Below are 13,181 nucleotides of genomic sequence, written 5' to 3'. Positions count from 1 at the left end.
CTGGGAGCTCGCAGCCTTTAGCATAGCGATCTGTAGGGTGATGGCTCTGCAATCCCGCGTTCCTGTGCCTCTTCCGTACCGCCTCCTGTACAGGACTGCCATCATCCCTCTGGTCTTTGCTGCTGCAAATAAGCACTTTAGAACATCTTTGTCAGATTTTCTTCTAATGTAGGTTCATTGACTTAACTAGATTTACTTCAGCAAACCCATGTTTCTGTGCTTGTTTATTCACCCTGTTCTCTTTATTAGCTCCTAATAAAGAAATCAGTATTTTTCTCAGTTGCGAGTTCTTCTCTTCAGCCGAGGCTGAGGCAGCAGGTAGAAACTCTTTCTTCTGGCCATGGTCCCTGGCAGCTCAGGGCTGGCTCGCTTGGACCTTCCCCATCCCATCTTCTGCTCAGAGCTCCACCAGCCCCGCCGGGCTCCGGGGTCTCTTCCCTCCCCTGTTCAGAGTCCTGCTTAGCCGTCTGGTGGGTGAAGAGCAAAGTGCTGCCTCCGTGGCACTACCAAAGCCTCTACGCGGAGCTTGCTGACATTTTTTTAAGATATGCACTGCATTTGTAATGATTTAGGAACTTGTCAACAGAGAGATTGGGATGGTTTCTTTATCCAAGCCTTTGCAAGACATTATGCTCTTTTTTTTTTTTTTTTTTTAAAGAATTATTAAGCATGTCAAGCCTTTTCCAAACTATGATGGAAAGATTCATTTAAGAGCAAGCACTGGGGGATTATTTTTTAACAACTTTAAATTTGCAAGAGTAATTTTTTTAAAGATCCGCCCCCACCCCCCAAATCAGAAAAAAAAGTAGCTTATTTAAACTAGTTAAAAACAATTTAATATATCTATTTTGTTGGAGCTGTGATTAAAAAGAATGTAACTAGAACCCCATCCGCTATGATATGAGTTTTTAAATTCTGAAATTGCTGGCTGAAATTTTCTAATAGAAAATTCAGCATTTGGAGAGACCAAGCAAGCAGACTTTCCAGCCTACACATGCATTCTTTTTTTTTTTTTTTTTTTTTTTTTGAGAAAGCCATGAGTCTGAAAATCAGGTTTTAATAAGAAAATAGAGTTTGAAAAGCAGCTTGAGAAAATTTACATCCAGATTTGACTGAAGTATCGTAATTCTTCGGAGCAGTTTTTGTGGTTTTAACATTTATCACTCTGGTAAATTTAAAAAAAAAGGCATATAATAATGACAAGCAGAGTTTGACAAATCCTGTCTCACTTTAAAAGAAATAGAAATCAAACAGTTTTTAACATTAGAACTCAAAGATATCAATATAATTATATCAAACTGATGTCCATTTAAAATCAATGTGATCTGTTCTGAGGAAAAAATATGGGCTTTTTCAGGCTGAAAATATTTTTGTTTGAGAATTTTCCTTGGATCTAGTGCAGATGATTGTAACCTTATTATGTTTGTGGGTCATATGAATGCAAGAAAAGATTTTTCTCCCTTTTGAAAAAAAATTCCTAACAGAAAGAACTAATTAAGGCAGAGCTAAGGAATTGAATTCGAAGTTTGCTTTGCACATGTGAACTAATCTTTTTACAATGGTATCTTTCGAAAGCTGTGTAAGAACCCCATTCATGCCAGGTCTCACCCAGCAAATCCTTCCTAGAAAAGCAGCCACAGGAAGATTTGTCACGAGCAAGCAAGAAAGACTTTCAGGGAACAGGTTCTGTACAGGCTTCTTGTTTGCCTACTAAGTCATTAACCTTCAAAAAAATCCCATCCATAGCCTTAACAGGAGCTGGTTGTAATAGGTGTGTCAGCAGTACTTCATGCTAAGAACAGCTTTTACAGGATTAGATTCGAGTTTTTAAGTGACAGTATCATGGAGCTCTTGGGGGCAAAGAACTACTGGGTAATGCAAGATGTTCTCTCATGTCCTTTTCTGCCATGTGCTGAAATGCGGTGAATCTCTGAGCGCGCTAAAATGAAGAAAACTAGGTGTTCAGGAGTAGGTGATTTTTGAAGCAAAATGGCTGTGTGTGCTTTAAGAGCAGCCACTGCGCTTGGAGAGCTTTCTTCAGGTCTTGAAATATTAATGATCTTGGCTTAATATAGTAGAAAACAAAATACAGTACATGAAACAAGGGGGGAAAATATCTTTGAATTACAGACTGTTGACCTTGCAGTAACCACTGAATCCATCTATTCCCTTTTATGCCACTGAGTCTGAAAAGACAGTGAGGAGGAGGAACGGTCGCAAAAATCTTTACCTGTGACGTTCTCCTACCTTTCCAACAGCATGTTATATCCTGAGCAGGATCTTCAGCCTTGTACGAGATTGTTTATTATCCAAATATTTTAATACTAGGAAGATGCTAAAGACAGGTCTTCATTTAATAATGTCTGTGAACTATGGTGTTCGTATTAACAGTAATGTTAGAGTTTGTATGTTTTATTTTAAAAACCTTGAATAATAGAAAGGATTTTGTGAATAAGATGAGTCAGCTTGGTCTCCTCTTGTATTCTGTTGTTCTGTGCCTTGTCTTTATATATGGCAGCAAGATTTTGCCTGTCGGTGTCTGTCCTGGTCATATAGAGGTTTAGGTGTATTTCTGATCTGAGCTGCGACAGTGAAAACCGGGAATAATATCGCAGATCAGCATCTGCCACTTGACTGCTGCTGTTGTTAAACCAGGCACAAGAGGACACGTAGCGATAGTACAACTTGCTTGCCAGATATTGCAAATCATATCAAAAAATGAAAGGTAATTTTCCATGGTGGGTTGTTTTTTTTTTTTTTCTGGGCAATTCACATGGCAAGCAGAACGAGCTATTTTACACCAGTTGCCTTTGTGGACTGCGACTGCCTGGCTGATAGGCTGTACCCAGTGGGTTTGTATTTGTGCTCAGGGACTAATTGTCTCTGATGTGGGGAGCCTGCGTTTGACCCCCGTGATTCTTCCTGCCAAAGCTGCGGTTTCTGATTTTAATTGAAACCCCAAGGCCGTTTGAAGCATGGCCAGAAAGCACCTTGCAAGTTGAACCTTATCTAATAATGTGATGCATGTAAACTCTGGAAGTATAAATCTTAGTCACTTGAGCAATATGTTTTTATAAGATCCTCTGGTTCAGTGACAGCCACAGCGTGCAAAAGCGGACTGATCTCCCAGTGCTCTTACAGATGGCGCACGGCACGTCGTAAAGTTAGGACTCGTTAAGGAAATTCCATAAATGGCTTTGGGTAATAAGAGTGAAGTAACTTGCTGTTTTATAAATGTGTTACTAAAATCCCTCTCTGTTTCCCATTGGAGGGCTTCATAAGAGGCCTTCTCTTATGAAGAAGGGAAAGAACGAGGCGGGATTAAAGGAAGGGTAAAACAGAAAGAGCGAGCCCCGGCTGTGCAGGGGCCTGCGTCCCGCGTACTGGAGCCTGTGCATAGCAGGGGAACCCTAAAGGTAGCGTAGGTGATAAGTGACGAGATGTGAGAGTGAGTCACGCAGTAAATACTGGGAACAACCTTTCCTTTTTACACGTTTGCATGCCTGGGTGTTTTCTCTGTTCTCCGTAGCGCTGAAAGCCAGTGGTGATGGTGGGCTTTTATCTCTAGCCAAGGGAGAAATTTCTAGGATGACATACCTGTTAGCCACTATTAAAATGTGTTATTAATGATGCTAATGAGTTTTTTCCAAGCGATGTAAAAGTAGCCATTCATGTAAGCATTGCATTTATGAAGATGATGTCACCGAAAGCTTGCCAACTGCATGTGGGACCTGGTGGCAGTGATGCGGTTGCTGCTATGCCCTGGCTTCGAGGAGGGGCGAGCGTTGCTGATTTCCTCCCTTGGGGAGAAAGAGCCAAATGAATTCTGCCTTGCCAGGAGGGAGACGTGCCATTTCCGGGCATGTTAGGCTGAGGGCCTCGCTGCCAATCCCAGCGGGTTCCTGTCCCACTCCCTCTTAAAAATTGGCAGTGTCTGACTGTCAGCTGCCATTCCTTAAGTGGTCATAGAATCAACCAATTGCACCCCTTTTGTCATGCTCTCTCTGTGTGTGTGTGTGTATGTATGTGTATGTGTGAATGCAGGTGGACATGGGTTAAGCAACGTGCAACTCCACAGCAAGCACAAAGAGGCAGCTGATTTTCTGGCAGTGTCAAAAGAAGAGTATAATTTTTTAATTTTTTTTTTACCATCTACAAGCCAGCTTTTAAAATGGCTCTTGTTGGAATTAGAAATCAGTATCCCCTGACATAGGATTACTCATTAAGAGTGTGATGATTGTTAATTCTTCACCTGGGGCTAAGAGGACATCATTAGATCTCTTTGAAATGTCTCCTGCCTTGATTTTGAATAAGTAAGCTAGCAATTTATGATCACAGCCTGGGCAAGTAACACTCTCCCTTCCTGTTCCTCCATCTAGCTTGCAAAATTGGATACTACAAGGCTCTCTCGACAGATGTTGCTTGTGCCAAATGCCCGCCTCACAGCTACTCCATCTGGGAAGGCTCTACCTCCTGCACCTGCGATCGGGGCTTTTTCCGAGCTGAAAATGATGCAGCCTCCATGCCTTGCACTCGTAAGTTGGTCTTTGTACAGTCTCTTCCCCTTTTATCATCTCTTTTTTCTCCTGTCTTTCTGTTTGTGTAGGAAATATTGCCCAGAGATCAGTGCCTCTAAGAAGTGTCCTGCTTCTTAGACCAGCTCTTACAGCCCATTGCAGATGCCGTTTGCATTTTGGCTCACGCTTCTGGGAAAGAAAGCGCTAGTTCTCAGCCCTGAATTCCTAACAGTGACATGGTTGCACTGACCCTTGAGAGCTCACGGTCTAAATAAATCAGGAGACTGGGAGGAGACAAAGCCGCAAAAGAGGAGTGACTTGCATACGTCAGTAACAGAGTTGGAAATAAAATACAGGTCTAACTTCCAGTCTGAGAACCTGTCCAGTAGATCACATCTCTTTAAATATTGATATATGGAGAAATGGTGAAAGCTTTTCTCATAATTTTATGACCTAGGATAAATAGGTAGTATTTATAATCTCATTATATCTCGGATTTGCTCAAAATATAGCTTGTGACCCTTAGGAACATAAAAGTGTTCCTCTGAAAGGGGTGGTAATAAGAAATCTTAAAACTAAATGAAACAAACACCCACAGTATGGTTTATTTTATTCTTTGTAGATAAATACCTCATGTACAGCAAATGGAATTTGCTTTAGTTCCACCAAAATGCCTTCACCAGGAAGAACCAGAGGCGTAGTGCACTGAGCACACCCACGGGGTTGCTGGAACAACTCCTTGTCCTATGTGTTGGTTAACGGCTCACACGGCCGAAGACCTGGGATTCCAGGCATGCCCTGGTGTTAAATTTTGATCGTCCAGTTCTTTGGTTTTCACTCCTGTAGGGGCAGAGCAGTTTGAAGCAGTAAGTGAAAGGGCTGTATTTTACCACAGATATCCATGTGTGGCTTTCCCTGAAAGCTATTGGAAACGCTTCCAGATTTTTGGAGTTCAGCTGTATATTTATGTAGCGAGTGTGTGTCTGTCTGTGAGTGAGGAAAGGCTGAGATATTTCTTTTGTAACATTTTAATATATTCCAAATTCATTTTGGAGAGATGACTCACATTTATTTAAATCGTAATTTCTCCCTTACAAGGCAGAAAGAAAGTATGTCCATAACTAAGCCAGCACCACGCCCCCTTGATTCCAGCTCTTCTTCAGTGATCTCCTCGTTTTCAGCTGCGGGTTTTGCTGGATGGTGGTTAAGCAGGTCTGGGCATAGCCAGGAGCAGCTGCTTTTGCTCAGTAGGAAAGCAGGGAGGTCTGTATATCCCTTGCCAAATGTTGACTGGTGATGGAGGTCTAACTGTATTGTGAAACCTTGCTGAAGTGGGTAGGAACATGTTTTTTATAATATAATTTACACTAGGAGATATAAAGCTTGACCATTTTGATAGGAAAAATGTCTTTTTGCTACAATAAAACTGTTGTTTGGAAGGTACACCCTAAATAACATTATACGAGCAAAAGTTTCTCATAAAGCCCTGGTCCTAGTGATATCCTGACCAAATTCAAATCAAATTAGTAATCAACTGGTTGAATTTGAATAGACATGTGCAGTGAGTGAAGTATGAGGAGAGAGCAAAACACTTCCAGATGGGGGAATTGTGAGCAAATGATATGTGTGTTTGCTTCTATTGCAAAATGTATCCCTACAAGCTTAGCCATTTTTGTCAAGTCTTGGGCCTACTTCTGATACCCTTCTCCATTCCTGTCTTCGGAGGTCAGTCAAAGTTGAAGTCCCTGATCTTGATCTTTTACCCTGAAAATATGAAGAGGGAAGAAGAGAAGGCAAGGGCCATGGTGTTGGCCCGTCTTCATCTCTGCAGCAGTCTAGGAGGACTTGGCATGCAGAGCAAGCCAACACCACAATCCCCCGGACACCTGGTCTTGGAAACCAGGCCTGTCTCTAGAGGTCCCATTTCATAGCTTTGAATTTTCCTGTAGCTTAAGTACTTTTTTTTTTTTTTCAGTGATGCAAGGTGAAGGAAGACACAGAGGTTATTTCTGAGCTGGCCCGTGGGGCAGCTTTGCTCCCCCACTCACTGCTGTGCTCACTCATATCCCCTCTTTGAGGTCCGCCTTAGCAGTGTTTGAACATTGCAACGATGGTGGTACCTGCACAGGCACAAAATGCAGCCCTGCGTGCGTGGTGCACCTCTGCGTTCTGCAGGGAGTGGGGTGCAAGGGGTGCCTGGGAGGGCCGTTTGTTTGCCGTGCTCCCCACGTGGAGTAGCCTCCTGCCCACGCACTGGAGGCAAGTGACAGAAAGCGTTTTGAGGGCCCCTGTGGAAGGAAGCCCCTCCGGAAGAAGCTCCCCGTTTGTCTGCCTTCCTGACAAGATGTGGAGACAGAAGGGAGCGTAAACATCAAAGGTTCTTTCAGACGGATTCAGACTCTAATCAGTTCTTACCAGTTGGTTAAACCAGGTGACAAACCCAATTCCCTTGTGCTGACAGCCATAATAATCAGGCACCTTCTTTGTTCATTATGCTCTCTTTAACCCTGGTATTCTCATTCAGCCCTGCATTTAGTAATCACTCAGTGTGACGGCACACTAATGAAGAAATAAAACACAGTATCTGAGATCCATTCTTCTAGCAAAAAGATAGACTCTGCTCCAGTGGCTTGTAAAATCAGGTTTCTGTACACTTGGAGAACTATTAGACCAGGTGAATAAAAGTAACACTGGGTAATTTGGAGAGAACACCTGGAATGGACTGTGGATTGATCCTTTCTTTATTATTTCTAAACACTTTTTAAGATTGAGAACTTCAGCCTTCTTAGGATATGTTTTTGTAAAGCTTTGACCCTTGGCTATTGATTTCCTTTAGTAATAAACTGGCTGGTCTCGTCACTTGTCTCGCCTTCTAGGTTGGGGGAGGAAGACCATTATGACTTTCCATTAGCCTGATTGTGCTAGTGGATGAAAGGGAATTGGAGAATTCCCCTTCCTTTTCCGTCCTTGCAATTCCCATGGTAATTAATAAAAGCAACACCTACTTCCTGATGTGCTAGTCAGGAGAGGTGCTCCAGAGTTTTTTCATTCCATAACACCACACTCTGACATCTCCATCCATTGTTGAGTTGTAAAAACTGTGCCTAACCTTCTGGTAAGCTGGGCATCCAATCTAAACAAATAACTCAAACTCTGGTTTTAATATTCTGCTCTGTTTTAGCTCTGCTGGAGTGAGTAGTTATGTCTGGCTTAAAGCTTGTACAATTAAGAGCAGAGTGTGGCGGGCCGTGAGCGTAGGAGATGGTGGGGTGGGCTGTGTCGGAAGGCCAGGCACAGGCACCGTGACATACACATGTTTAGCGATGCATCTTTTCACTCAAGCTTGCCTCATGGGGATAATCATCAATGTGTCTGTCACCGCTGAGGAGCAGAGCCGCCTGGGATCTGCTGCTTTGCCCTAACTCAGGAATTTAGACTTTCAGCTCTGAAGCACAGTGGGCTTGTCAGCTGTGTGCTTGGGCATGGAAATGGTATGATTGACCTGTAATACACTTGAGCACAAACTGTGGAAAACAGGGATGCCTTTCCCTTTTGAAAGCATCGCAAAAATAATATTAAGGCAACTATTCAGACCTTCATTATATTTCAGTACTTGCTGAGAGGATGGGTCTTTCATAAGGTTAGCAATCTAATGGAGAATAAATCGCCTTACCAACACACAAATCCATGAGGCTTGAAAACAATCAGTCTCAGTCATAGTCCTCAACCCTGAATTTCCTTCTCCGTAAGGAGATACTTTGTGAACTGCAGCCTGGCGCAGGCAGGTGCAGTTCCCACCCAAGTTAATGGGTGTTGGCCCTGCGTCCCCACCGTTAATGAGTTGGGTTCTCTAACTGTTTCTTAACAAACAATGCTCACATTATGAGTGAAAAAGGGACGGTTTTGTATTGTTTATATTGTCTGTTCGATTCAGATTATTAATGATTTTTAATTGGGAGCCCCTTACAAAAGGGAGATTACCAGCATAGACTGTCCATCTTGAAATTCGTCTCAGTAAATGACCCTGAATAATTTAGTCTGTTGTGCCACCCAAACAGAGACTGATTGATTGATATTTTGGCGTGGCCTGAAATATTTCTAAAACGGTTGCATTTAAGACAGTTTATACCAGAGAAGCTTAGAGATAATGAGAGCAGATTTAGTGAGGTGCAAGAGAAAAGTGCCGGCTTTAAAAGGACTTTCTCCAGTTTAGGTTATCAAGAAATCGAAGATCCTGACTTCAAACAGCAAACGTCACTTACTTGTCTTTACATTTGCCTCTTCTAATTGAATTTAGTGCACTGCTGTATTTCCTCCAGAAAGTATATTGTTTTTAAATTACCATTTCAGTGCTATTACTCAAGGCTCCTGCTTCTAATGCTTTCTGACAGTTATCAGCATAATGAACCATAATGAAATGATGAGCAATCTACAGTGGAAACTCAATGTGGATTCCACTAGAGCTGTGTGACTGTGTTGTTAAAATTTGAATGCACATTAAAATAACACTGTCCTTATTTGTTTCCAAGGTCAAGGCTTTAAGAAAGGTCTGAAAGGTCTAAACACTTCAATTCTCTAAATGTTACAGTCTAATACACACCCTTAGCACAATCTTGTGTTGCATTTAATATATCTGAGATAAATATTTGACCTGCATTTTCAAAAAAGAGTGAATTTACGTACCTAATAACTGTGCTTGCAAATGAGTAATTACACAGGAGCTGATTATTTGAGCATATGTTTATTATGATTGCTTAGACTTCTAAATAAACAAATGTGCTCTTTTTTCCTTTAACTTAACTTGTGCCTCTTCTAAATTTCCAGACAGACGCCGATTATCACTGTTCTAGCTTTTAGAAGAATAGGAAAGTAGGGTACACCGCGCGGTCATGCTGGCTAGTGTGTTGTAGGTAGCTTTGCGCTGGCTTTGCCATGCTTCCTTCCCAGGGTTTGCACACTTCTTCTGGCACTACTTCAGTCTAACCTCTGCGTTTGGAACCCGTTCTCTATAATATGAAGGATATGCCAATACAGCCTCTGATCTTCAGAAGCTGAATTTATGACATAATAATTCTTCCATGGTTTTATATATGTCTGTACCTTAAGTAAATTATTTTATTCTTAAAACACTATATAAGGTGGTTGATTATGTGAACAGTACGTCAAAATGCCTCTTAGGGTACAGTTACAGCAGTTGCAAGAGCAGAGGGAACAGCGAGTAGGCAGTTCGGAGACCATGATTTTTCTTCTCCACGTAGGCTGGGAAAATAGACCATCCATCGCTGCATCGCTGCCAGACTGAGAGAAAGGGATTGTGAGTGATGGGAATCTCAAAGGAGAAGGCTGTCTCCCCTCGTCTGTGGTGACGGGCTGAAGGAATTGAGAAAATGTTGAATAAGAAGGGGAGTGGTTATGTCTTGAAGAGAGGAGACGGGAGTAATTTGACAATGTGTGTTTATAATCAGTAGATTTAAAATCATCACTCCTTTAAATACAGCAGCTGTTTATTAGCTGTCTTCTGATTTTCTGGCCAGACCCTTAAATTAACAGAGACATTTACTCAATTAAGTGGGGGCTTTGATTTGGTTAGTCAGGACCCAGTTCTGTAGAGTCGTTGAAGTAAATTAGAGGGCTAACAGAATAAGAAATTCAGCAGTTGGGCAATGGCAGAACAACTTATTTTTCTGGTTGCATTTCTTTCCTGTCAGACTGTCAGATAACTTTCTGGTATCCACAGCGGAATTCTTCTTTTTATCTTGAAATATTGAGTGACCACAGGTGGTATTGTCTGCAGCACAGCGTATTAGAGTAGATGCAATAACGTGTCTTGGCATACGTGGCAAAGCAAAATGTTCTTATATGGAGGTTTTTGGAAGAGAAACCCAGAGCCCACAGGGGTGGCACCAGTTTTCCCATGTCTCTGCCAGTGGTAACTGGACCTCTTTGCTTAACTCCCTTAGTTTGGAGAGAAGAGGAAATATCAGTTGGATTGTTCTCCAGGTGAAAGGAACAAAGCCTATTGTGAAGCTGGTAACCAGGGTTCTTTTGGCAAGTAAATAGGAAATCGTACATGCCAGTAAAATGGGCATTTTATCATTGGCGCTGGTCCAAGATCCTTAGCTTGGCAGAACTCCCACTGAAGTCAAAGGAGTCTTGCCCAAGTAAATAAATTAAGAATTGTTTACCAAATCAGTCGCCTTATTAAAACCAGTTGTAATGCTAACCATGCACAGAAAGGAGAAGGGGGGTGGAAATAGAGCAGATGACTGATATTTCAAGTGTCTGCTGCATCTTGCAGACTGTTGACTTTGGTCTCACCAGTTGTAAAAACACATAATCTATAATGATAAATGGTCAGGAATAGCCAGGCAGACAAGAAGCGAGCGTTGTCCGAACTGTCAGTGCTTGTGTAAATTAGCCCACAGCAACAGGAGACCTGTCCACAACTGCTGAAAGAAGCAATTAGTGGCAGCAACATACACAACTGTCACAGGGAAAGTGTGGGCTTTATTTCTAAGCCTAAACTTACACAGCCCAGGTGTTTACTCTGCGTTATAACTTGTCTTTCAGATGGTTAAAGATCAACAACAAAGGCTCATCTGAAGGGCTTCACAGCTGACATGCTGAAACATTATTGACAGCTCCACAGTTGTACAGGTTTAATGAAGCTTTATGAGATGGGAAGAGGAGGCCAAAGTGCTTTTTCTTGAAGGCTGTGCTGGCGCTGCTTTGCCAGATGTTTTTCTGAGAGAACTTAAAGAGTTTAAAGACATTGATTATTTAATAATTACTTTCTTTGCATCCACTCTGAAAATAGTAAACTCTCTATTTCACACACTCAGCCCTGCCTCCAGGGAGACAAATTTTAGGATCATGATCAAGTTAAAGAGTATTGATTAGAATTGTTAAAGGCTGTCCGTAAAATAATGGCATCATGAGGCCCTGTTGAGAGAGTAGGAGTATGGTCACATTGGTGAGGCTGGCAACACGACCAAAAGCCTTAGCAGAGTCGTACTGCCTTTAGTGCCTGAGCTAGCCCCTTCAAAGGTACTTGATGTACTTCCAGTGACATTTCATTGCACTCTGTAGAAATGCTCCAAAGATCTTTGGAGTTGTTCATTGTATGGATCTTTTCTTTTTTACACCTCTTTATTTGTTCTCTTTCTTCTTGCTGTGTTGTACACAAAAGCTGGCTTTCAGATCTTGTGTAGCAGAAGATGTGCTGAACTTTTCACTGCTTCTGATAGTGCATTTCTAGTTAGGTTTTCTTGCTATTAGACAGCCGGATGCTTACTCGCAGGTGCCTGCTGCTCCTGTAACTTATCACAGACTTAACTGCTCCTCTGTAGTATAGCCAAGGCCAAGTTGCCGAATCAAAACAGGCCAGTTCATACCAGGCTCCTTTTAAACAACGGTGAGTCATAGCAACCTTCCCTGTTGTATGAATCTTGTTTATTATGTAGCAAATTAGCTCAAGATTTCTGAATACCCTGAGTTCCCTTTGAAATCACTGGAGATGAAGAGGGTCAGCATCTCTGGAGCAGGCTCATGAAGAGGATCCTTTTGTCAGTCCCAGTCCAAAGCCCATTGAAGCCTGCTGGTCTGCCTGATTGACTTTGATTAACAAACACCCGTAGTTGGCACTCTGCTGCATCTAACCAGTATGTTTATAGGGTTTTCTCAGTTTGAGGGTGAAGTTAGAGAGCTTCAAACTGCAGCAGGTTATCGTATTATTTTTACTGTTTGTTTGAATGATTTTTAATCCTTATCAAGCTAAGGCCTACTTTTTGTGCCTCAAAAAAGAGAGGTGGTATTTTCCTCAAGGAGAGTGTGGGAATGGTTAAGGAAGATTAAAGTCTTTTCTACATGCTTGAGGTTTTCTGATGTCTGGTGGGAATTGCCAATGAAGCTTCCTTCCGATTTCACACTGTCAAGCGAACGCAGACGGAATGCAGGGTGACAACCCACTTGAAAATAATTATCCATCACCCTGGCTGCAGAGACATCCGTTACCTGATAGAGAAATGTGCTTTTACACATGTGCACACACAGACTGAGTAAATTATTTTTTTAATCATTTTCTCCTTCCAGGGCTCAGAAGCTTCATCCTGCTTGTTACTTAGTCACATACATATCTTCTGAAAGCGTGTTTCTTTTAAGAGGGTACATTTCAAATGCACTGATCTGGTGACTGACAGGATGCTCATAAGGAAGGCTTGCCTTCTTGAGGGTACATATTTGAAATATCTGCATTAGCACTTCCATGGAGAGTGTGGGTTTCAGCTTGCGTTTTTAATAGATCTCCTCCCACAGATAGATCTTTCAAGGTAATAAATATTAACCATACCATAGGTTAGTAACAAACAGATGTTGTTACAGTCCAAATACCGATAATGTCAGTGTAGTCCTTAATGGGTAATGTTGCTGCCAAAAAGAGCTCACTGCCACTGTTAGTGGCTGAGGACTAAGCTGGCACAAAACCAGGAGCTCCCGGTAAGGAGCCCTCTGCCAGGGCACAGGCTGTGACAGGAGCGCGGGCAGGCAGCTGTTGGTGGCTAGAGAGCGCTTTATTTTGGGCGCCATCAGAGTGGGTTTCTCATAAGTGCTAAATTCACTTTAAAGGCATTAAGTGTCAGAACCCTGTGCTGAGGTGCTTTTTGGTTT

At 42.2% G+C, this 13,181-nt stretch overlaps 1 protein-coding gene across 2 annotated transcripts in view; it reads left to right on the top strand.

The window, feature by feature from the left end:
• EPHA4 (EPH receptor A4) overlaps nucleotides 1-13,181 on the top strand; it is a 107,240-nt gene that overhangs the window by 38,403 nt on the left and 55,656 nt on the right. For both annotated transcript variants that reach the window (XR_012587458.1, XM_074590381.1), the window contains exon 4: nucleotides 4,380-4,535. Coding sequence is in view for 1 of the 2 variants with exons in the window: in XM_074590381.1 (XP_074446482.1) it covers nucleotides 4,380-4,535 (156 nt within the window). In the remaining variant the exon portion in view is untranslated. The remainder of the gene's footprint in view (nucleotides 1-4,379; nucleotides 4,536-13,181) is intronic.

Source organism: Larus michahellis, chromosome 6, assembly GCF_964199755.1.
Source record: "Larus michahellis chromosome 6, bLarMic1.1, whole genome shotgun sequence".
NCBI classification, from domain to species: Eukaryota; Metazoa; Chordata; class Aves; order Charadriiformes; family Laridae; genus Larus; species Larus michahellis.
The sequence above is the reverse complement of the archived record's forward strand: the minus strand, read 5'-3'. Positions and strand labels throughout refer to the sequence as shown.